We start from the raw sequence: 24,283 nt of genomic DNA, 5'->3' as shown, positions 1-24,283 counted from the left end.
TTCAAAAAAGAACCCAGATCAAAGATACACTGCTTACTGGCAAACATAAAAAACTCAGCTGAAACATCTTTGAATATGCTTGTGGCACCTGGGTCTCAGCTCCTGAACAGAAAGAAGAGCCTGACAGAGGTTGGATTTTATACTGTTGTTGGATTTTTTGTTTTGGTTTGGTTTTAGGCAAAGCATTAGAAGCACTATACAACATAAAGTTGGGGAGGGGGGAAGATAGCTTTTATCACTGTTCCCCATAGTTTTTAGTGTTTTATCATTTTGTGAGAAGTAAAAACTGCTTGGCACTCGAGGTAAATTCGTTCTCTTCTCAGGTTCGTGAAGTGACAAGAAAAATTATTCATGCATCTAATGAGGCTGTTACTGAAGACAACCTGTATTCTGATATCATTATGGTATGGGGACAGTACATAGACCATGACATTGCATTCACACCCCAGAGCACAAGTAGAACCACCTTCCTAAGTGGGATGGAGTGCCAGATGACTTGTGAAAAACAAAATCCATGTTTTCCAATAAAGGTAAGGTTCTAACTTAAATTCTTCGAGAGAAATGCCGGGGTCTAAACAGGTGAGTAAAGCCAAGAAACATTGGAGCAGACAATGATAGAAAAATAGAAACCAGTACAACTATTAAATGAAACAGGTAGACATTTAATTTTTTTTTTGTAGAGTTAATAAACCATAGTTAATGTATTTAATACATACATGAATTTTTTACCTGTTTATGTTGCTGGGAAACCTTACTGGTCCCTCCCAATGTTATTGCTCTCATGCTTCAAGGTTTTGAGTTCCATTGGGGAAAATAGCAAAGTAAAATTTATATTTTCAGCCAGATAAAGTGAAAGGATCTTAACATTCCTCATTGAAAGCAAAAATACTTCTTCCAGCTAATGCAAATTTTGAAGAGAGCTGTCTTTTCAATGTATGCATAAAAATGATCTTCAGGGAGCTGCTGAAACATACATACATCACATCTTTGCTTTGAGCAGATGGAAGACGTGTTCAAAGCTTGTTAGAGGGCTAGAAGAAACATAAATAGGTATAAATATACGATACTGTATTTTTGATCACTTAATTTAAAAGCATAGTCCTGCTTTCACTCAAAAAATTGAGTAGAAAAGTAAAACCATACTTTTGTTTCTCAAAGCACAGCCTGTACAACTCAGGCTACAGGAAAGCCCCATGCCCATCACAGCCCTTGGTGATGTTTAAGTTAGAGCAACCTAAATTGCTTTCCTTAGTGTTGGAGCTTGATTACTGACCAGCTTCTCTATGTACTGTCATGTAGGGCTTCTATCAGAATAGAAAACCTTTTTTGCCTCAGCAAACTGTAGTTGATAACCACTCCACAGTCTCCATAAGTGCCTCATTCCTCTTTCATTAAACATAGAGGAAAATGTTTGGTTAACTGTAAAGAGAACCAAATCAGGCTGTGTTAAAGGTGGCTCATCTTCCATATGGTGAGAGAATTTAAATTTAAAATACAGGGAAGGTTAAATGAAACTAATAACAGCCTGCAATTTCACCACAGACAGGTAAATCTAGTCCCTGTCACCCTGGAGATATGGACTATTGAGAGCTTGCAAACTTATCTTGAGAGCATTCAGAAAGAACACAGGCTTCTTAAAGAAGACCATTCTTTCAGACATTGAGTGACTGAGAGCACTGAGTAACCTGAATCAGCCACAAAAGTCCTAATTATTAAGAGTATGCCATAGTTATGAAAAAAATATCTAGTTTGCTGTGTTTCCAATTTCCATCTGGGGCAAGATATTATTTTTTCCGTTTATGTTTTTAAGTAATAGCCTTAGAAACATTCCCATTACCAAAGTCTTACCAGGAGAGGCTAGGGCAGACATCTAGTCCCTGACCAGCAGTGCTTTGTATGATGGGAAAACGGATCCATCTGAAAGATATGCCACAATATATTGAGTCCTATTTTTAAAAAGTCTGCTGTAGCTATAAAACTGCACAAGTCTTCAAAAGTCATTTGTGTTTACGATATATTCTTTGAAATAGCACTACTAGTATTGATTTTGAAGTGCAAAACCCCCATATATTTTTATTACTACATGGATATTTAGTTTGAGAGGAGACTCATACTGTTTCCCATAACTTGAATAAAATGTGGATCACAGGGACCATAGAGGTCTAATCAATGAACCCTGACTAATTCAAACCTCAAAATCCCATCTACTTAAAAAAGAGACATCTTAAGGGATCTTTAAGAATAGGCCTCCAAGGCTAATATTATTCGTGTGGTAGAAGCATTCAGTGCAGAGGGATAAAAGGTGCACAGATTGTCATGGCATAGACTTGCAAGTGTCAAGTGCTCTAAATAAGGCACAGATTTTGGATGTCTGTCTTGGAGCTGTGACGTCATTCAGAGAGCATGTTTCAAGGCTGCTCTTGAAGGAAATTTTTGTGATCATGTATTAATCTATCACTGGGTATTTAATGTGTAGCTAAATCTAGCACTGGAAGCTGCTCCTGCTCAGCAGTGGAGCCCAGCACGTGGATGGGTCAAGCCTACCTTCGATGTAGCCATGACTGGCCATGGCAGGGGACATACAAAGAAATTCAGTCACAACCCTGTAAGCATTAGATAAGTTTCCCAGCTTGTGGACCTGTTACATGGTTACAGTCCCATGAATGTTTCAACTCCATTTTGCTATTAATCTGTTATTCACAGCTTTGATGGACAGATAGAAAGATGGTTGTTCTTTTGCTTTTATTATATGTTCAGTATTTTGTTGTTGGAATTGAAAAAAGGCCCAGTGGCTCCGGCAGGGGGAGAAATTGCAGTCCAAAACCAATGTGGTTGATAAGAGCAAGCTCCGTTTATTAGCAATCCAGAGGCACTTATATAGTATATCAGCTTGTTAACTCTTAAGTGGCTTAAAACTTATCAAAGCATATTTCTGCTTCTACATAATTGGACTTACATTGGCAAGGTTCTACAGTTATGTTATGATTTAAAGAATTCAGAGTTCACCTCCCCTTCTCTGGGTCTTATCTACACAGCTGTAAATCTTCAAAACTCCCTCTTTGTTTCTCAGGCTTGGTTCTCACAGGGCTTTTTCTCATGCAGAGTTTTTCTCACACACAGGCCTTTTGCTTGCAGGCCTACTGCTTGTATAGTTCTTTTATTGATCCCATAATTCTATCAATGATCCATGTCCCTGATCCTCTAACCAAATCCCAACATTTTGTGACTGTTTTTATCAAAGACACAGAATAGAATCTGTATTTAGAAAAAAAGAATTAAAAAGAAAGGAGTGTTGCAGTAAATAGTGTGGTCAGAGGAACTAATTTTTGAACAGCAAAACAAAATGCTATTACCCTCTAGAACTAATCTTTCAGAATTATTAACTAAGTTAATCTCCACATATTAAATATTTGGAAAACCACCACAGTTAATTTTATACATTCATTTTGTATATGAAGAAACTGTGGCTGGTTTCCAAAGACAGTGGAATCAATAGCATATTATACAACAATGTAGACATAGAGGCTGAAGTTTGCACTCTTGCTGTGTTCCTACAAAAGCAGCACCCAAGAGAGAATCCACCCACAGAAAAGGACAACTGTGCCTGCAGCTGAACATCCTCTCTGGGAGTTTCAGCAGGGAGAGGAGGCTCCTGACTGCACAGGTTAGGGAATCTGTCTAGAAAATATTCAGAGTCAATGCAATTCAATGAAGGATTGTAAGCAGCAGTAGTGCATTAATATTAATAACAAGTGTAGGTAAATAATTCATAGGTTGCCACGAACCATTGTGATTTTCTATTCTGGACACTTTTATACTAAAGGCTATAGAATTTCTCTCAGCAATTCTCACACAGAGCCTGCAGCTTCTGGTAGAGCCTGAACATTTTTTTTTTTCTGTATCTTTACAGGGTCCCCTAATGGGAAAAAACCCCCACCAAACCTACTAGCTTTAGTTTACACTTCTTTTATAACAGCCTGACATGCAGAACAGAGTTGTGGAGATTATTTGTCATTCCTCAGATTATTATTTCAGGTTAGGGTTGAGGCATAAAGAAGCATTAGAAAGACTTTCATGGGAGAGCTACTGACTTTATTCAGTATTAATTACATTGCTGCCAATAAGTTAGACACAGCTCATACACCTAAGATAATGCAATCCAGAAAAGCTTTCAGTTACCTGAGATACAAAAAGGTGGAAAAGAAACAGACTCTCAGAAAAGTGAGGTGATTTGAAAAAGGCAATGTGTAACGTGACCGGTTACTGTCTCAGCTACAAATAGATCTGTCATGTGCACTCAATAACCAGCAAAGTGAGTCCCTGCCTTTCTCTTGTTTAAGAAGCAGCAGCTCGCTGTCAGATGGGGTCATGGACTCTTCTCCAAGCTGCATGTCTACAAATAAGCGTTCATATTTTCCTTTTTTTCAAACTTTCACAGACCATAAGCTAGATGTTCTTTTAAATCTACAGTAAAGAAACCTTTACAAGGTCATTTCCCGCAGAATAAATTCACAATAAAAAAGATTTTTCTTTAACTGAAATATCAGTTTAGAGATTGTGGTAGACTTAAACAATTATTGCCTTTCATTTTCCTACACATAGAAGAATTTCACCATAACCAGGTTTGACCATGCTTATATAATAACAATTTAAATCAACAGGCAGCTATACAGGAAAAGTGTTGTCAACAATCAGGGTTTTGTTGTTAATTTTTCCCCTCTAGAACTGTGTGACACAAAGAAAAAAGAATCATATAAATTTTGTTCATTAGTTTTGGAAAAAAAAATGTGATTCAGTACCCATTTCAGCAGAAAAGGGTCTCTTTTTTTCACTCAGATTATTTTTAATGTCTATTGAATAATAATGTAAGGAACCTCCAATTTACACATTCAGCTGCTGGCTGCAAACTACTTATCCTGTGAAAAGGGAAAGGACGGCATTATGCAGCTCTGCCAGTCCCTTAATGTTCATTACTGCTGTTTTTCTCCACTGGGGACCAGAACAGATTGAATTGAAATTGCAGAGGCAGTTAACTAAAGATTATTCAGTATGAACTTCAGTATGAATATCAGTGTTGATATGTTTTGTTGTGAGCCTTGCTGTTTAACAGCTTAAAGGCACTTCCTACATTCTTTTCTCAGTGATACCTGAATTCTTCCAGGTTCTCCTGATAACTAGAAGCAGGATGCACTCAAACACACACAGGGCTGTGGCTGTCAAGTTCAGATATTTGTAGTATGAGATGAGTTGCCTGCTTACATTACCACCTGAAGGGAAAAAGAAGCCACACTAATAGCAAAAGACTTAATAGCAAATATTAAATAGAAAACATAAGACAGAGAAATTATTGATTTCAAAAATCAGTGAAAGAAAATGACTTATTTCCTTCAAACATAACCTACTTTGATTTGCTAAAACCTAGGCAATGAAGAAATAATGGTAGAATTTCTTTACCAAACAAAATTGAAAACCAAATTAAACTATTTCTTAATGTAAATGATTCGTTGGTATCAATCCCTACTGACATGAGTTCTCAGTAGTAAGAAAATTTTACTTGGTGTAATAAATGAGGTAACAATGTTATTATATAAAGTTAATTAATTTTATTCCAAAGTATCTTTTATACTGTTAACCCCAATTTAAAGACTGTTCCATCTTTGCAGACTGATCTCTGTATTACTAGAAAAATGAAAGAAATTACATCACATATGCAGAATTCACTGTCTTCTGCCAAAGAGTTTTGAAAAATGAAAAGCAAGCAGATAGAATACAAATAAGGGTTAGCTCAGGTGTCTGTACAAAATATTTATTTTCTCTTAGTCAGATTTTTGAACCTCATTATTTGACCTCGGTGTCTCAACTGTGTGGGGATCAAACCAATAAAGGAATGGGCAGTCTTTCATTTAATCAAGTCTATGTGCAGCCTTTGCTTTTTATAAAGATAGTCAGAATTCAGTACTTGTAAGACATCTGTTGCTGCAAAATAATGCGGCAGAAGACTTGTGGGAAACTGGCGGAAAGCAGAATGAATATTTACATCTGTCCTTTTTCGTTAGGAAACTGGATTAGAATTCAATATTGAATCAAAGCTTTTGCAGCATGCTGCTGCAGACACTGAAACTCCTCATTATGTTTTTATGCATACAGGTGAACCTGCTGCTTCACTTGCTGTTCAGTAGAACAGAATTTGACCAGATGTTCACATCTTCACTTTAAAACATTTTATGATGAATTTTGGTTGTAAAGCCAGACTGATTTAGATGTAGATGTATTACCTCAGTAGCTTATGATAGAGTAAAAGTTTTGGGGTTTATTTGTCTTTACTTAAAAAAAGGTTAGTCTCTTTCCTTAAACCTAAAGAAAAACAATCTATACAGATTTAGAATATGTCACCCCTGTAGATGAGGTCTGAACAATGAAAAACTGAGTGAATGTAAATATTTAGACAAGACTCAATTTAGCATCCACAGCTGTTCTCCTCACCTCAGAAAATACCCTTATTTTGTATGCAGGTGACCACCAATGATACATTATCTTCAGGGATGGATTGCCTACCCTTCTACCGCTCATCTCCTGCGTGTGGCACTGGTGATCATGATATTCTCTTTGGAAATACATCAGTGCTAAATACAAGACAACAGATCAATGGCTTAACTTCTTTTCTTGATGCTTCTACAGTCTATGGCAGTACTCCTGCTGTTGAAAACAAACTGAGGAATTTAACAAGCAAAGAAGGCCTTCTTAGAGTAAACTTAAAGTATAATGATAACCATAGGGAATACCTGCCTTTTACAGACCAGATCCCATCCCCTTGTGCACAAGACTCAAGCACAAGTGGAGCTGAGAGGGTGGAATGCTTTCTGGCTGGGGACAGCCGCTCCAGCGAGGTCACGTCCCTGGCCACCATGCACACACTGTGGCTGAGGGAGCACAACCGCCTGGCCCGGGCCCTCAAACGCATCAATGGCCACTGGAGCGCCGAGACCGTCTACCAAGAGACACGGAAAATTGTTGGTGCTCTGCATCAGGTTGGCTGCTTGTTTGCTTACCTACACATTGCACTGAATATCTCATAAAGCTTTGAATATGCTTCTGTGAGCAGCTTTTGAGATCATGTTGCCTTTTTTTTCCCACCTATGTCTGGGCTTCAAATTTGGCATGTGCAAAGTTTGTTTTGTTTTCCACTTTCCTAAATGCAATGTCCTGGTGCTTAGTTTGTCTAGGTATCTTAGTGCTCTGATTTTCATGGCAGTTTCTACTCAGATACATATTTATGCAGGCTTCTGCAATGTCTGTTTTGTCTGTTAAAGAGGCCTTTTCAGATGCTTTTTTTTTTTTTTTGGTAAAGGAAATTATTTTAAAGTAATGTTTCTGTATTTATACAATGTTCAAAATGTTTACTTTCTTACAGGTATTATATAAATAACAAATTCCCTGTGTAAAAATGCCTGTGAGGTTCTCAATGAAGTAGTAATGCACAAACTTCAGGGGCTGTTAATAGTTGACAGGAAATAATTGACAGGAAATAGCAGGAGAAATAAGTGTGGGAAAATACAGAAGAAAAGAGTCCATAAGGATGTTTATATGACATGTTTTCTGACTCTTAAAATTTTTTTTTTTTCAGTACCAAAGGAGCCTTTTTTGAAGATAAATTGGGGAAAGATGCAATAAAACTTCACTTTTCTGATAAAACATTTTCCTTTCTTCTGCCACAATTTTTAGACGGTGGAATACAAAGCATGTTTCCTTTAAGAAATCACCTGCATTGTCTAATGCATTGTTACTTGCACTCAAAGCCATATATCTTCAGAGAAGTAACACACTTCATTTAATTGTATTTAGTCAGTCCTTTTGAAATTTTTGGCTTTTTGTTTACTTTAACCAAGTCAGCTCCTCTGCCATAAATATGCCATTTGCATTAAAAGAATGGCATTGACAAGTCAGAATAGTTGTTAATACCTGTTAGAAGAAAAGTGCAAGTCCAAAAGCAGTCCTCTGTGCATTCATACTCTTCTGATTTACATACACAAACATTATGGCCTGAAAGAAACCTCTTTGTGCAAGGCAATGCACTGCATGGATCAGCGCTGCTCATTATCTCTGCCGGTATCACAGATTAATGAGATTTTCCTATGGCTCATTAGAAATGTGTTTGAATTATATCTAGCTGGTTTAGAGACATTCATTCAAGACAGATAATTGGAGTATCTCTATTAATGGAAAGCTAACTGGCACACTAATGACAGCTCTGGTTGAATTTACCTTGAAATTTCCACTATCGAGTTTTGTTTCTGTTGCTAGATATTTCCAAAATTCTCTTTCTTTGGAAGGAATGATTTCAAGCATAATTCCTGCCTGTAGGTGTGTAATTATAGAGAATTGAACAAAAAGCCTTTTCTTCTTCCTAGAATAAAGAAGATGAAAAAAAATCTCTCTTTAGACCGTACTTTTCTTCCTGGATTTTTTTTGGCACCATAAATCTCTAGTGACAAGTATTTGATAACAGAAACTTGACAAGGTTACCAAACACAGCAATTGCCTGTTGATATCCTGAACAAAACAGATTTTTTTTGGCTGCATTGTGCAGTTTCACTAAAAAGGAATAGTAACTCTCCTTTCTATTTTATGGGAATAACACATGCTTAACTTTATAAAGTATTAACACTGCAGTATGCAGTAGTAAAGATACATACTCTGATTTACCTCATGTTTTGTGCAAAAAGACATTTTTTCCTTGTCATTTAATACCTGAAGGAAAAAAGTCCAATTATTCAACTGCTAGACTTAACATTACTATTTCATACATATGTAGTTTGCACACACCTGTGCTGTTCTTTGGAGACAGTTTCCCCTGATGTGCTATTTGGATTGTGAAAGATGGATGATTTGGCACTAGTCAGATGGAGCAGGAGTTTTGCAGATCAACCTGAATCCAATTCTCTTTCATTTATTACAGTAGCAGAGAACCATCTCTGAATGAACGCAGTTACTCCCACTTGATCCCAACTGTAGGTGACAACTGCCTTTAGTTTTCAGTGTACATAGAGGTGTTTATTTCACTTCCTTCTACATCTGCTTGTGCTCCCTGAGCATCTTGCATGGTTCAAGGTGTGGGTTGAAAGTGGGTGACTTCTGAAACTGAAGTTACGTTAACTACTTGGATGAAACTTGCTTGTAAAATTAGATGATCAGATAGCTCTTCTCAGAAATATGAAATTATAAAGGATAAATAAATAATATATATTATAAAATAATATGTCTTGCATAATTTCAGAACTCATATTTATAAAGTGTATAGTTTAGACTATTAACATAACTATAATAATGTGTTCATTTTTTTTTTTTTATTAAAAATTGATCTCTCATACAATCACCTTTTACCCAAAAGTTCAGGACTTCAAAGTCATCTTCATCATCTGCAAATCCTTTAGTATTTACAGTGAGAACTCCAAACTAACCATGCATAGCACTTCAATGAATTAAACATCATTGCTATGTTTGATAGGTCTCTATTATTTCTGCAATCTTTTCCAAGTGCAGAAGCTTCATTTAATTGGCACTTCACTGTCTCAGTGAGGTACTATTCCTTCAAAGTTACAGCTGGCCAATGGCAATGACAAGATGCGCTTTTGGCCTTACTTATCCTTATGATAGTTCACATATTTTATACTCTCTCTTCCAGCCTTTTTTTTTTATTTTTCTTTTCCAACTGTTGTGCCCTATTCACACTGACTTTGGGATATAGTGTAGAGGTTTTTGCAAGTCTCCTGAACCCTATGAAAAGTGATAAGAATTTCTGTATCTGTTGCATCTAATTGGTAATAACATTTAACATTAACAAAAAGTTCTCAAAAATAAAGTGAAATTATGTAACCTATTTCCAAACATCTAATGTGTGGCTGACTTCTGATGAAGGTGGCTCAGCCTGGAGAAAAATGCAGCCAGGATACTCAGTGGGTTCATAAGGATGCTTGGGAACCCCTGCTGTAGTTCTGCCTTCTGAATGAGAAGAGTGTTGCCTGTAACAGCAACAGCCTACCTGACTTGCAGTATTATAGTGTTCACAGGTCAGGATTCAGTTACTTTTTCTGTAAACAGTGCACATGGGATTCATGATATGATGGAAAATCTATACAAAGCCTTTTCTGACACTCAGATGCTGTTTCTATCTGGATACTTACCAAATGATTGTCTGAATTGCAAAGAAATTAGTGCTTTATTTTGTCTGATATGACTAAATGAATAACATTTAAATGATCTTATTCTCTCAGTTAATATATGGTTATATAGATTAAAAAGGTCATATAAAAACACTGAGCATGTGGGCCACTATTTAAAACTAATTTAATTTTCCACTAAATTATGCTGTTGGAACAATGACTGCCATGAGATAGTAGAAATATTGACATTATTGATTAAAATTGTTTTCTTCATGGGGCTTCTGTAGACCCTGGATTTGATGCTATGAGGTGATGAATGTATCCTAAGAAAAGCTTGGATTACCACTAATATCATAAATGTCACAAAGAGTTGAGACCACCCAGTACCTTGCAGGTTCAGACTCATTATATCCATGTACATTCCTTATGCTACTGCAAACACTTGAAAGTTAACTTATTGTTAACAAATAGACTCAAAGTAAGCCATAAATGATGGAGCAATTCATTATAATAGTTTGTGATTTCTTTCCCATATAGTCACTTTATGTCTGATTTTATTGACATATTTTGCAACAAGCATGTTCCTTTTTTTCCACAGGAGAATCTCATTTATTGAAGGAACACTACTGAAAGAAAGTACTGTGCTTATTTATGAATGGAAATAAACCTTTTATATTATTCTCTGAGAGAGGGGACTGCATGCAAAAGAATTTTAACAAAAATAATTTTGATGCTTGTCAGCTGTTAACGTCTTCTTTAAAACTTATATGTGTGTCAGCTATGAGAACTTGTAGTGAGCCTCTTCTTGACTTCACACAGACAAACTTGGGCACATCCAGAGACTACACAAATGCCAGATGCTATTTCTGATGTGATTCTTTGGCAGATTCCCGTTGTAGTATCATATTCTGCTGTATAAGTAACAACTTAGCCTCTATTGTCTAAAACTCACCTCTATTTGATGGAGCCTCATTTAGCCTGTGGAAGTTTCCATCAAACAAATGCCTCTCCTACTGCAGGGTAGGCAGGCATACGACCAATTTTCACCCTTAGCCTTTTAATTTTCATGTCTTGAAATGGCCACCCCTCTTTCTCTATCAAGGAAATTAGAAATGAAGATGTCTCCCCTGGAGCATATGAAAAATCTGAGTTGCCCTTTCCTTCAGGGAGTCTGGCCTTCCTGAGCAGCTTAGCTTGGGATTTCATGAAAAAGAGCCAAAGAATTAGTCATAGATTTTTGTATCCATGACTAACCTACTCCTAAATAAAGTCTTTGACTGTAAAAACTATACATCTAAAATTAGAACTCCTATCTTTCAAAACCTTTGTGAATATAGAAAAAGATTAGCTTTTCAAATGACAGTGTCAGTATTAATTTCTTGCAATAATTTTATTTGTTTCATATGCTGCATTAAAGGAGCTGTAAAAGGGATTTTAACATATAGTCTTTTAAATATTTTGTTCACTGCATGACCTAACCTGAAAGCCTAAACCTCTACCTTCTGGGAAAAGTGAGTGAATTGTGGAAAGATTTGCTTGTCTCTGCTCTGTGCCTAAAATAAAGATACAAGGTTTTATAAGGTCATTTTATGCCGGCTAGTTTTTCAATATGCACTATATCAAGTTCAAAGTACATTTGTCTGTATATTTATTGCATATTATATTGAATCTAGAAGGTATTTTATTGAGTTCATTATGCTTCATATTTATCGCATATTGCTTTATTGAGTTCAACATAATCTTTAACCTATAATGCATTTTCATTTTATTTGGTACATTAGAACATTTTCCCCTCTTTCCTTTTGTCATATGCTTTTCCATGCCACTGCAATACTATTACATCATAAAAGCATTTGACAGAAGGTGTTTATCAGTCTTTTAATTTTTGAAGTATATTTTTTAGGAGTCTATAAATTGGCCTAAGTTTAGTATAAAATGCCTACAAGGGGATTTTGGGCACTGGTATTTTAAAGCCTCATCATTTCAAATAATAATAAAAGAGGATTTGTGTCACAAATATATGTCTGAAAATAGCATCTGTTCACATTAGCAAGCATTCTTGAAAGACATTATAGTGCTTCATGCTTTCATTGCCAATTTTAAGGCCATTATAATTTGCATTTTTAATATCAGCACAGCTCCTGTGAGCTGGATTACCCCTGTGGTTTGTAAATGAGCAGCACTGGTAATCCCTGCTCAGGAGGCTTTGGTCTAGCATCTATGGTAAGACCCAACAGGGCCTGACTGTTGCTCTGTTCTGAGCTGTACCATGGACTCTCTCCAGTCATCTGTCCCCTTACTGCAAAAATAAGACTAATATTGTTTTCCAGGTAATACTGCTCTTAGTTATGCCAAATGCTTGGGCATAGATGAGTGAAGAAAAAAGCATTTAGCAGCTGGGATTCATTATTATTCTTCTATAGAAAAGCTGAAATATGTTTCTTTTTCTTTTCTTTCAGATTATTACTTTAAGAGATTACATTCCCAAAATCATTGGTCCAGATGCTTTTAATCTGTATATTGGCCTTTATACAGGTTATGATCCCACAATGAATCCTACGGTTTCTAATGTATTTTCAACAGCTGCTTTTCGTTTTGGTCATGCAACAATCCAACCAATAGTAAGGCGATTGAATGCTCAGTATTTAGATGATCCTGAACTCCCAAATCTTCATTTGCATGAAGTTTTCTTTAGTCCTTGGAGGCTCATTAAAGAAGGTATGGTCTTATTTAAACTGGTTTTGTTGATTTTTGGTTTTTTTCTCCACAGAATATTGTAACTTTTTTCAAAGTTATTTATCCTGAATTAGGAATTGTCACATTTATCTAATTAAATCATTTATTTAAGTTGTTGAATGGATTCCAGAGTACTAAAAAGAACTCAAATGATAATTCTCACTTAAATAATTGACTGAATCAGAAAAATGTTACTCTCCAGATTAAAACAGTCTGGTAGATTGACAATAAAAGGATGAGTGATGATGAAGATGTTTCTTTTTTTTGTGTGGGGGGGATGAATTTATTAACAGGTTGCAAGTTCTTTTACACCTGAAGAAGATGGAGTTTTTCATAGCACTATTACTTCTACTTTAAAAGAAAGGAAATTTTTACGGATGTTTGAATGTAAAAGCCTGTGTGGACAATGTTTAAAAACATAGAAACATATATGTACGCACATTTGTTACGGAAGTTATAATGGTTTATATATATGATATAATACCATTATTTTTATGTTTAAAGGAGGCTTGGATCCTTTACTAAGGGGTCTTCTAGCACATCCAGCAAAACTGCAGGTACAAGATCAACTGCTGAATGAGGAGTTAACAGAAAAACTATTTGTGTTGTCCAATAATGGTTCACTTGATTTATCATCATTGAATTTACAACGTGGCCGTGACCATGGACTCCCAGGTCTATTGATTTTTCTTGATTTTTTTCTTCCAACTGGTAACTGAAGTATAATTGCTTATATTTGGGATGTAATCATAAGCTTTAAATAATAGCTTTGGTAATCAGAAAAGTAACTTAAATCTCTTTCAAAATGTAAGTTGTTAATATTTTTAACTTTGATGGAAAGAAAGTATTCTACAGCTTTTGAGATTAAAATAATCTGGTAAATCTAGAATCTAGAAGAACAGCACCAGTGAGTGGATTTGGTTGTGCTCAGTGTAGGTACCTGAGGCTTGTTCTTGCTGGAACTAGCTCTGAGGAGTGGGGGTTTCTGCCTGAAGCAGCTACTTCCCATCAGCAGGCTGTCCCCAGCCTGTGGGATGGGTCAATTTAGGCACAGCCTCATCAGCTCCACCAACCACAGATGGTGTTAACAGATGTCTCCAGGAGCAGTGTAGATGGCTTAGTTAGGTACTTACCTCATTTTAAGAAATATTAAATGTTTGTTCCTGGTTTTTTGCACTACATTTTTTACTCCAGGCAGCCCAGGGTAAGACTGAACTAACAATCAAGGAACAATAGCCCATCTGGCCATGGATATACCTGCTTAGAGGAAGACCCCTGAAGCTTAGTTCAGATCCTGCCATAATTTCTCTGATCAATTTAACCAATAATAGTAGACTTTTTTATACATAACTGTCTATGAATATGATTGAGGTTGTCAAAATCCAGTGCTTATAAATTTATTAATTTCATATATCATGCCTAACAGACAAATCTAATCTTCCTTTAATCATATTTGCAGGTTATAATGAATGGAGAGAATTCTGTGGTTTATCAAAACTGGAAACTCACACTGACTTGAATACAGTAATAACCAATCACAATGTCACTGAAAAAATCATGGAATTGTACCATAATCCTAACAATATTGATGTTTGGCTTGGCGGTCTCGTAGAAGACTTTCTTCCAGGTGCTCGAACTGGTCCCCTGTTTGCATGTATAATTGGAAAGCAAATGAAAGCACTAAGGGATGGTGACCGGTGAGTTTATTCTGCAGTCAAATCATGTAGAAACCCGGTAGCAATGGAGATTTTACAGCCACTTAAATATGTGTCAAACAGATAATTCTTTACCCCTTGTACATTTTTGTCTTAGCTCCTTCAGTTTTTTGGGGTGAACTTTTAATTATTCTTTGGTTCGTACATCATCTCAATTCCAGATGACATGGGGGTTTTTTCTGTGGTATGGAGGTGTCCAGCTGTGCAGTCCTGCTGAAAATGCAAGGTGCCACCAGAAGTTCATTTTGGCAGGGGCCAGTAACTTCTGGGTGGATGGGTGTAGTACTGTGCAGGTTTTATTCCCCCTGAGTGCTGCACTGGGCTCAGGAGCTGGAAGAACCTCAATATTTTTCTTTGGTAACTGCAGCAAAGTCAGAAGGGATAGGCAAAAAGCTGTGATTCAGGCTTCATAGAGGGGATAATAAAAACCACATACCTGGCCTTATGGGAATTGGAACCACAGAGTGTTCCCAGAGTTGACTCACTGGACACAGCATAGTATGTCACTTTAACCAGCCCTGCACAGGTGCTACCAGGATCTTGTGCCAGTACAACCCTTCACACCAGAAAAGCAGGAGAAATGCAGCTTCAGGTCACAACGGGGTAGAAGAAGCTGTCTATATCTTGCTATATCTATGAAGCAATTATAAAACCAACCTTTTTTCATTTCTGTCATGTGCTTGTGGCAGTAATTTTGGATCTCATGAGACGACTAATTTTAAACTGCTCAGACCATGCTAGCAGGGGTGTTTTAAGTACATCTGGTCCTTACAATGACCTTTAAGCTCCTCTTATAAGTCACTGTTATGGAAAGAAACCATTATGGAAATAATCATCCAAGGAAGAATTTAAATCTGAACTTTAAAAAATGTTAATTAATTAGCTCACAAGAAAATGCAATGCTAATCATAACAGTGGTGTCTTACTTGCAGGAACTGTATAGAGAACAAACATTCTATTCAGCTGTGTTAAAAACATGGTTGAAAGTCATCTAAATTGTACAGGCATACTTGTCCCTATCAGGGGAAGGAGTACCTATGGAGGTCCTTTCAGCCTCCTTTCTATTATTCAGTGCCTTACAATGTTACTTAATTTTCAGCGTCTTATAATACTACTAGCATGAAATAAATATAAGCATAATTTAATACATTATCTCCAAATTGAGAAAAAGACAGTTCTAATAATGACAGAATTCCCCAGGTTTCTGCCACAAAGTTTGTGGCAGCTAACTTAAAAGCGAAATGGTGTTCTGTCATTAATAACAAAGAAACCACCTAAGAGAAGTTAGCAGTATGTAACAACATGTTATGGTTGTCACAAAATAAGAATGGAAAAGTCTAACCCTCATTGCAGTGTTTGGTCAGGTGGAGTGTTGGGTGTTATCTGTAACTGCACCAGTGACACCTACATGCACTAGATACCCTAATTGACAGGTCTGTAAGCAGGGATTTAAAAATAACTCTTCTAATGCATTCTTTAAGTTCAAAAATCAGGACTATCTGGAATTTTCATCTGACTAAACTCCTACTTCTGATAGCCCTAAAATCTTTAGTCAACAATCTGACAAAACAGTAAAGGTTTTCTTCTTCCTGTGTACGAAACTCGGGCACTGTCTTAACCCTGACCGCATGACCTGAAACAAATTGTTTCTGATCCATTAGCCTTCTTCCGTCTCTTCTTCCTCTGAATATTTTTGTGATGTCCGGATTTGAAATATTTGGGAAAAAATTATTTTCATTTTCATTCTTTGCATAGGGATTTGGTCACCTGATACAAAATTGAATGGAGCAAACCAAAGTGTTTGTTAGCGTAAACACTTATCTGTTGGATAGATTAAAAAATCATTTTTCATTTAAGCCTGTAGATAAAACTGAATTTTGTGATGAAAGTAGAATAACTTTTAATGTGTGTGAAAGGGGAAATGAAAGGTGTAGGAGAACTGAGTGGAGAAAAGTCTTTGATGGCTTTGATTATGGGAAGGGGCCTGGAATGCTCAGGGAGGTTTCAGGATGCTCTGAGAAGTTTAGGAACCATGTGCAGGTGAGGTGGAGGAGGAAGGCTCCTTTCTTTTTTTCTCCTTCCAGCTCCTCCATCTCTCCTGCATTTCTTGTCACAGTGCTGCTGAGGTGTGGGACATTCACTCCACCCCTGGTTCTGTACATTGCGTCCTCCTTCAATATAGGCAAATTGGGACAGGTTTTTTAACAAATCAGGCTGCTGAAGGTAACTACTGGCCTAAAAATAAAGCCAGTTTTCCAAAATTTTGCATGCACTTACCTTATTTAGCAGGTATACTCCTGTTGTCAAATTTGCCCTGACAAGCCATGCTAGGGCACACTGGCAGTCTCCATCATCCCCAGAACACAAACAGAACTACCAGACTTCCCATTTGCATGGTACTTTTACAGGCAGCTCATAAAAACTTCAAATGCTGCACATGTGCCAGGTTTGCATAGATTTCCACAGTCAATATTGCTGCTCCTTTCTATCAGGCAAATGTAAACACAAACTCGCAAACTTCTCTAGAAACCCCCAGCCACGTGCCCCCTGTATTATGGATCATAAGTCCTGTGTTAAACCTGAAGTCAGTCTGTACTGTGTGATCACTCCCATGCTCTTCTGCTGACTGTCCTCAAGCATGTTACCACAAATCCTGCCTAGCATTTGGGAAAATCCTAACTGTCCTGAGCCTGAGTACCACAGGGAACTAAGCAGTTTAGCAGTGCTTATCACTTTTAGTGTAGTAATAGAAATGTTCTATCAAACTCTCCAGAAGTATTTTTGCCATTAATGATGTCTTTGTATACAAGATGTTTTTTCTTTCTTTTTCTGCCCAGTGTGTTCTTTCCCTTTACCTTTAAATGTATATGTATATGTGCATGCATACATATATATTTTATATAATGTCACCATTTGATAGATACACCTTTGTAGCACAAACTGGTTCCTCTGCTCTGGCACCACACTCCTGAACTGACAAAAATAAGCAGCTCTTTTTTGTTCCAGATAGTCCCCTTAGCTTACTTTTTGTATGATCAAAAGCATAATTACTGTCTCATGTTTTTCTACTGTAATTAATCTGCACAGCTACAGGTTTCTTAGCAAATTAAGTATTCCTTATTAACCAGAGAAGCATTCAACAATACCTGTTTTCCTTGCAACCATTCAGTAAGGGTAAGCAGAACTCAAAAGCTTTGGTATGGGGAAATCTATTATGTCTACTCCTTTAATTCTTCTGTAATTTATGCTTTAAACATTTTATGAGTGAACAGCACATACTAGTGTGCATAGGCATAAGGATCCAGTTCAGTCAAATCTGTTTCAAGTTCTCCTCTCAGGACTGTAAGTTTTTTTGTGGACCTGTTTAATCAATGAAAAGCAATTCTGCTGGCTTTAACACATTACCTGAGTTGATCAGTACATTAGACTCACACTAGCCTTTTTTTGATTGGGTCTGTATGGTCATGGCATTTACTTTTATTATTGTTATATTCACCTGTTTTTGCTGTAATTCTTATTTTTGGTCTTCTATATGAGGTACTTTGAAAGTAAGAATAAACAGCTCTTTGAATTTGATCTTTTCAAAACAAGTTTCTATCAATCTTTCCAGATTTTGGTGGGAAAATGATAATGTTTTCACAGAAGCTCAGAAGCATGAACTCAAAAAACATTCATTGTCCCGCGTGATTTGTGACAACACAGGAATTTCTGAAGTGCCAGCAGACGCCTTTCAACTTGGAAAGTTTCCACAGGATTTTAAGCATTGTAACAATATACCTGGGATGAATTTAGAAGCTTGGCAAGAATTTTATCAGGAAGGTAATCTAGTAGTTACTAATCTTTTCTGAGGAAAGGGGAGAGTAAGGAGCAATACTGACTTTGGTTGTAGCAATCTTGAATTATGGGTCTGAATCAGACCTTTAGTATTTCTGTCATGTAGAAGTGGGATCATAGGACCATAGAACCTTTTGGCTTGGAAGGGATCTTTACAGTACATCTAGTCCAACCCACCTGCAATGACCAGGGACGTATTCAACTAGATCTGATTGCTCAGAGTCCTGTGCAACCTGAATGCAAATGTTTCCAGGGATGGGACATCCATCACCTCTCTGGGCAATTTGTGCCAGTGTTTCAGAGCTGTCATTTTAAAAAATTCGTTCCTTATATCTAATGTAAATCAACCCCCTTTTAGTTTAAAAACTTTACCTGTTGTCCTATTGCAACAGGGCCTAGTAAAAATTTTGCTCAAATCATACTTAAAAAACTTGTTTGAATTGACAGGCTGCAATAAGGTCTCCCTAGAGCATTTTCTCCAGGCTGAACAATGCCAACTCTCTCAGCCTCTCTCTTCAAAGGAAAGGTTCTCCAGCGCTCTGATCATCTGTTTTATCCTACTCTGGACTTGATCCAACAAGTCCATGTCCTTCTTATGTTGTAATGCTAGTTTTATGAGGATTATAAGTCAAACCTGTGGTATTCCATATAAATTCTTTTCCAGAAATTAACAATTAAAATCTTGATCACCTTAAAAAATGTGAAAAATTTCACTGAAGTTAATATGTATGGCAATAATGGAGAATACCATCCATTTGCAAGTGTAAGGTGGTAATTTTTTAAAAGCCTGTAATACAGACTCTCTATTTGTAGATGAACTATGCGGAACACCAAAGAGTGTGGAAAATGGTGATTTTTTATACTGTTCAGAATCTGGAAAATCTACAGTGACTTATACATGTCACTATGGATTCCAATTACAAGGAGAAGAGCAATTAACCTGCACAAGTAAAGGATGGAACTTTGAGGCTCCAGTTTGTATAGGTATCTATTATTATTATTATTATTATTATTATTTCTGAATTTTCTTACAGATGAAGTCCAGCATAGCTCATCAGATGTGAATTCACTCTTATGCTCTCTTGTAGTTAGCCTCCTGGGGATATAGGTGTAACAACACAATAATGTGAAACTCTCCTTTCTCCAGAATTGCTATCTCAATCTCTACCCATTCTGATTCAGCAATCAAGTTGATGATAGGGAAATGGCAATAAAAATTGCCTAATTAAGCAAAAATCAAGTCTATTAACAGCTGGCAGGGGAGGGACGGGGGGGAAAGGGGGAGGAGGAAGGAGGAAAAGAGATAGCAAATCAGAATTATACATTGCTTCCTCCTACGTTCAACATAACAGCATCGCAGACGGTTGTCATTTTCCTGGCATTGTTTCAATGGATGCTCTAGATGAAAATTGAGCTCTGCACCACTAGGTCATGTGTCATCCTAATAAATTTAGTAAAAGTGAAAAAAAGATTCTATGAAGTGAATAAGTGAAATTAAGGAAATAAATAATCACTTTAGGTCCAACCTCCTTCTCCCTAAGAGCTGTGACAAGATTTTCCAGAAGTTAATTACTTCTGCAGGTAAAAAAGTAGAGCAGGTGAAAAATCAGTAAAAAGATATTTTATTTCATGCACATTTTCACAGAAACCCATTTCTGTTATTTTAATCACTCTTTCATCTTCTGTTTCCTTTTTGCCTTTTACTGTTCAACAGAATAGGTTAGAAAGAGAATGTGGAAAATATTTCAAGACTTTCACTCTTCATGTTAAGAATGAATTCTCTCTGTTCACATATCAAATGTGTGTGTTTATAATGGGGGTGTGTACACATATACTCTCATATATATATGTATGTATATATATATATTCACGCTGCTCTGCTTTATAAGAACATGAGAGAAAACTAAACCCAAAAAGGCCCTATTTCAAAATAAATTATGGGTGGCAGTAAATGAATTTGAATGCAAGTACTGCAGCTCATCCACAATAAAGTCTGCTTATTGGTATTTCTGTGATAGCAGAATAGAAAGCTTTTCATTCTAATTGTATACCTGGTATGGAAAAAGTCAAATGAAATTTGCAGCTCTTTTCTTTATTCAAATCCTATTTATTCACTGCATTCCCCCCACATAAATTCCATATAAAGAAATAAAGCTGTTAAAAGAATTATAATAAAACCTTTTCAATAGATTAATGTTCTGGCAGTGAATGGAATAAGTAAGTTAAATGAGTGAATCATTCCTTGTCCTAGTTTCTTTTAATATGTTCAGTAATGTAAACAAAAGACTGTATATTTGCTATAGGAAGACAAGCTGCTGCATATATTAAATAAGAAATGTCTTTATTAAAGGAAAACCATCAAAGCCCACTTATGCAGATGCTACTTGAGTTTTACAGTAGAAAGCACTTTGTTCCATGCATGTCTGTGCAATATGTTCCCATTCTTTTAAATGTTCAGCAAATTAGGAATAAATCAAGCAATATAATGAGGAGGATAGAGCTTAGCATTTCTGCAGATGGTTTCAAAATTATATGCTGTTCTGGAAAAGACAGAGTGGCTTGCTGGCAAAAGCATAGGATTCTGAGAGCTGTTAATTCCCCCTTGCTAACTTGCGCTTTGACTGATATAATTTCTATTGATTCAGGAAGTTATTTAGTGCTAGAATATGCTATCTTCCTTTATGTTAAGTCTGTCATACTCCTAATAGATAACTCTGATTACTTTGCTTTAGTAAACTACTGCTCTCTGAGTAGCAGAGCAGAGCTGGTCAGCTCTGACATGCACTATTTAGTGATGAAGAAGAGTTAGCTAGTTAGCAGATAGCATGACTATGGATCTACAGAAGCTGAAGCAGCATATTTGAATTACAGCTCAGGCAAAGGCACAGGTTTTCTTTCCTGGACAATGATTAAGCCAGTGAACATTAACTCAAAATGTAGTTTTGAAGGGAGTAATACTTACTCAGAAATCTTCATCCTGAACAACAGATTCTTTTCCTGCTTCAAAGAAGTGTTATGAAACTTATTTTTTCTTAAGGGTTCTGAAGTTTAAGATTTTTCCTTGCTGTGTTAGTCTTTTCACTGTCTTAGTTGATAGCTATCTTTGAGCACAGCTACTGTTTCCTACTAAAATTAGAGAATCGGGCTTGGTCCTATTTCCAATGATAGAATTCCCTGAGTGGTTTGAGTGACAATCCTAAACTAAGTCAGTAAATACAGGTCAGTTTTTAATACTGATTGAAAATAACTACTTATATTGACGTAGCAGATCAAACATTGTGATAGAGAAGGAAAGGGATAAAGCCAAGACACTGAAGACTTGGCTAGTGGTCCACATATGGGTTTGCCGTGCTTCACAGGTGCATTGGTCAGAGACATTAAACAAGCTGTCAGATATACAGAACCAATGGGAAATTAACTAAAATAACACTGGACACTTAGTCAAATGACTTCAGTCATGCAAGTAAATATTACACAGAAAGAAGAAAGGTGCAGAAATAGGAAAAGACCGCTTCTTTTTCCCCCTTGTTGAGTACACTCTCCTGCACTGCTGTTTCCCATTTCATCACATAATCAGAAAGTGAGAGTGAAAGATCTTGAAAGGCCTCAAGAACAATATGTGTATGCACACTTTCTGATGGATAATTGTTCATCTGCTCAACATTCTGCCAGGATATTGTCATTTCACAGAATTGATATAGCATCTAGAAACAGCCATCCTTGCAGTGATATCACAAATTCTGGTTATAAATTTTGTAACCAAAGCTAATCTGAAAACCTGGCTCCTCAAAATCATGCTTTGAAGTCTACAGAACTGTATCTGCATTATTATTTTCACTATCTCAACAGAGCACAGGATGAAAACATTTATAGAGGAAATCAAAGTCTTAGGACATAAACATGTGCAAGAAGAGCTCTCAAGTTTAGGGTTTGCATTTTTGAAAATCCAGCCAATTGCCATTTGTAGCTTTTGATGGATTACAAAAGCAAATTTTTTTCTTCATCATTTCCAGCTTTAAAACAAACAAACAAAAAAATCAAGCAAAACAACCCTGCACTCTGTGCTTTAAACTGTAACAACACAGATTTTTATTATTATCTGTGTTTCATTGAAAGTGTACAATGCCTTTCATTTATGAATACTTGTAAAAAGAATGTTTATGAGAAATTAGTAGCCCCTTTGTAATTTGCAATTATTACTGATCTGTGTGTATTCATTTTGCAGACATCGATGAATGTGAAAATGAAATTAATCCACCATGCCCTCCTTCTGCTATATGCATTAACACTAAGGGCAGCTACAAATGCCTCCACACTGATCCCTACAAGATGGCAGAAAATGGAAGAATGTGTATTGGTAATGGTTGTGAACATACTGCCCATTAAAACTTTCTCTGATCCATTTTACAATGCTGTAAAAGTTCATCAAATTGGGTTTTATTGAAGAGTTGTTAACATATGTGAAAAACCTCTACACAACCGTGGGCATAAAGACACTGACAGGTTCTGTAAATGAAGGTGTTGAATAAATAATACTGTTACAGAAATAAGCTTTTCATTTCCATTCCTCTTGTATATAAACCACTAAGTATTTCCTGACAGTGCATATGAAGAGGGAATCAAATCTGTCTCCGTTTCTCCTAGTTAGTATCTAAATTCAGCATCTAAATATCAACTAAGTCCCACCTGACACATCCCAAAACAAACAACCCTTTCAGAGCTAGCAGAAATTATGCATTTTCTTGCTTTTTTCAGCTTTTCAGCATGCATGGAAGCTGTATGGTAGAATTTTAGGGGGAGTATGAGTGCAGTTGCCCACTGAAGCTGAGCATTACCTGTTTTGGGGAAAGCTCCATGAAAACCTACAATTCAAACTCAAGTTAATGGATATTTGCTTAATCTAAGTGCTCAAGGGAAGCACATAATGCTTAAACCACTCAGATCTTGCATATAGAGTGCTGTATGCCACACAATCATAAGCACACTGAATCTCACTGATGGCACATTTCTTGTTTCCTTTTTCAGAAAATACCTTGGTTATGATGTGGGATTACACTGTCCCTTACTATAAATTGCTTTAAGAAAACACAAGATGATAATTCCCCAGCAAAAAAATACCTAATTGCAAACAAACAGATATCTTCAATGATATGAGGTATATCCAGTCAGTTTTCCAGCTCTGTTTCAAAGTCACATTGAGCATATCCCACAAGTGAGACCTCATTCCTCAAATGACACCTTAAGTGAGGCCCTGTGACTTCATCAAAGGCCTAGGAATGAAGTACAGTGGGAGACTGCACTAACACAGCAGGTACACCAGTAGAAAAACCTCCCCAACAGGAGGTTGCCAGAATGGACCTACTTCTCTCTTGCTGTAGTAAAAGCAAATGCAAATCCTCAGGGCCTACTTTTTATGGGATTAGACTAAAAAGTTATGGTGGTAGCCATTCAGAGATTTTCATCTGAATCAGAAAATAGAAAAAAATCCACCTTTTTTTTTAGGTGTTTCTTAACTTTATTATTTACAGTTTATTCTTTTATCCATTCAAACGTGGTTACATTTATTTATTCCTCTAAATCCAGAGACAAATACCTGCTTTAAATTTTAAATTAAATTTAAAGATTTAAATAAATTAGTTTAATTTAAATTAATTTAGTTTAATTTAAAGATGTTAATTCACTGGTGTTGAGTGCAACAACGATTACATGAGGACACTGCACTGGCACATGGCTGCTGTTGTAGTGGGTATGTGCTGTGGACTTCCTGATCAGGAAGAAGTAGATGGGTCTTCAAACAATGGGAAGATGTTTTCTGTTCGCAGACCCTGGCCCTCATGG

The 24,283-nt window shown here is 36.5% G+C and overlaps 1 protein-coding gene across 1 annotated transcript in view; it reads left to right on the top strand.

Annotated features, from left to right (window-relative positions):
• TPO (thyroid peroxidase) overlaps positions 1 to 22,980 on the top strand; it is a 37,288-nt gene extending 14,308 nt beyond the window's left edge. The window contains exons 6-13 of the mRNA XM_042032747.1: positions 324 to 530; positions 6,513 to 7,028; positions 12,620 to 12,878; positions 13,401 to 13,571; positions 14,356 to 14,593; positions 18,222 to 18,430; positions 19,259 to 19,429; positions 22,671 to 22,980. Coding sequence (XP_041888681.1) covers positions 324 to 530; positions 6,513 to 7,028; positions 12,620 to 12,878; positions 13,401 to 13,571; positions 14,356 to 14,593; positions 18,222 to 18,430; positions 19,259 to 19,429; positions 22,671 to 22,831 — 1,932 coding nt within the window. The 3' untranslated portion in view covers positions 22,832 to 22,980. The remainder of the gene's footprint in view (positions 1 to 323; positions 531 to 6,512; positions 7,029 to 12,619; positions 12,879 to 13,400; positions 13,572 to 14,355; positions 14,594 to 18,221; positions 18,431 to 19,258; positions 19,430 to 22,670) is intronic.
• Positions 22,981 to 24,283: the final 1,303 nt, after the last annotated feature.

Source organism: Corvus kubaryi, unplaced genomic scaffold, assembly GCF_017639235.1.
Source record: "Corvus kubaryi isolate FWS band 111438036 unplaced genomic scaffold, C.kubaryi_AGA036_p1.0 37354, whole genome shotgun sequence".
NCBI lineage: Eukaryota > Metazoa > Chordata > Aves > Passeriformes > Corvidae > Corvus > Corvus kubaryi.
This window is presented reverse-complemented; position numbering and strand designations above follow the sequence as displayed.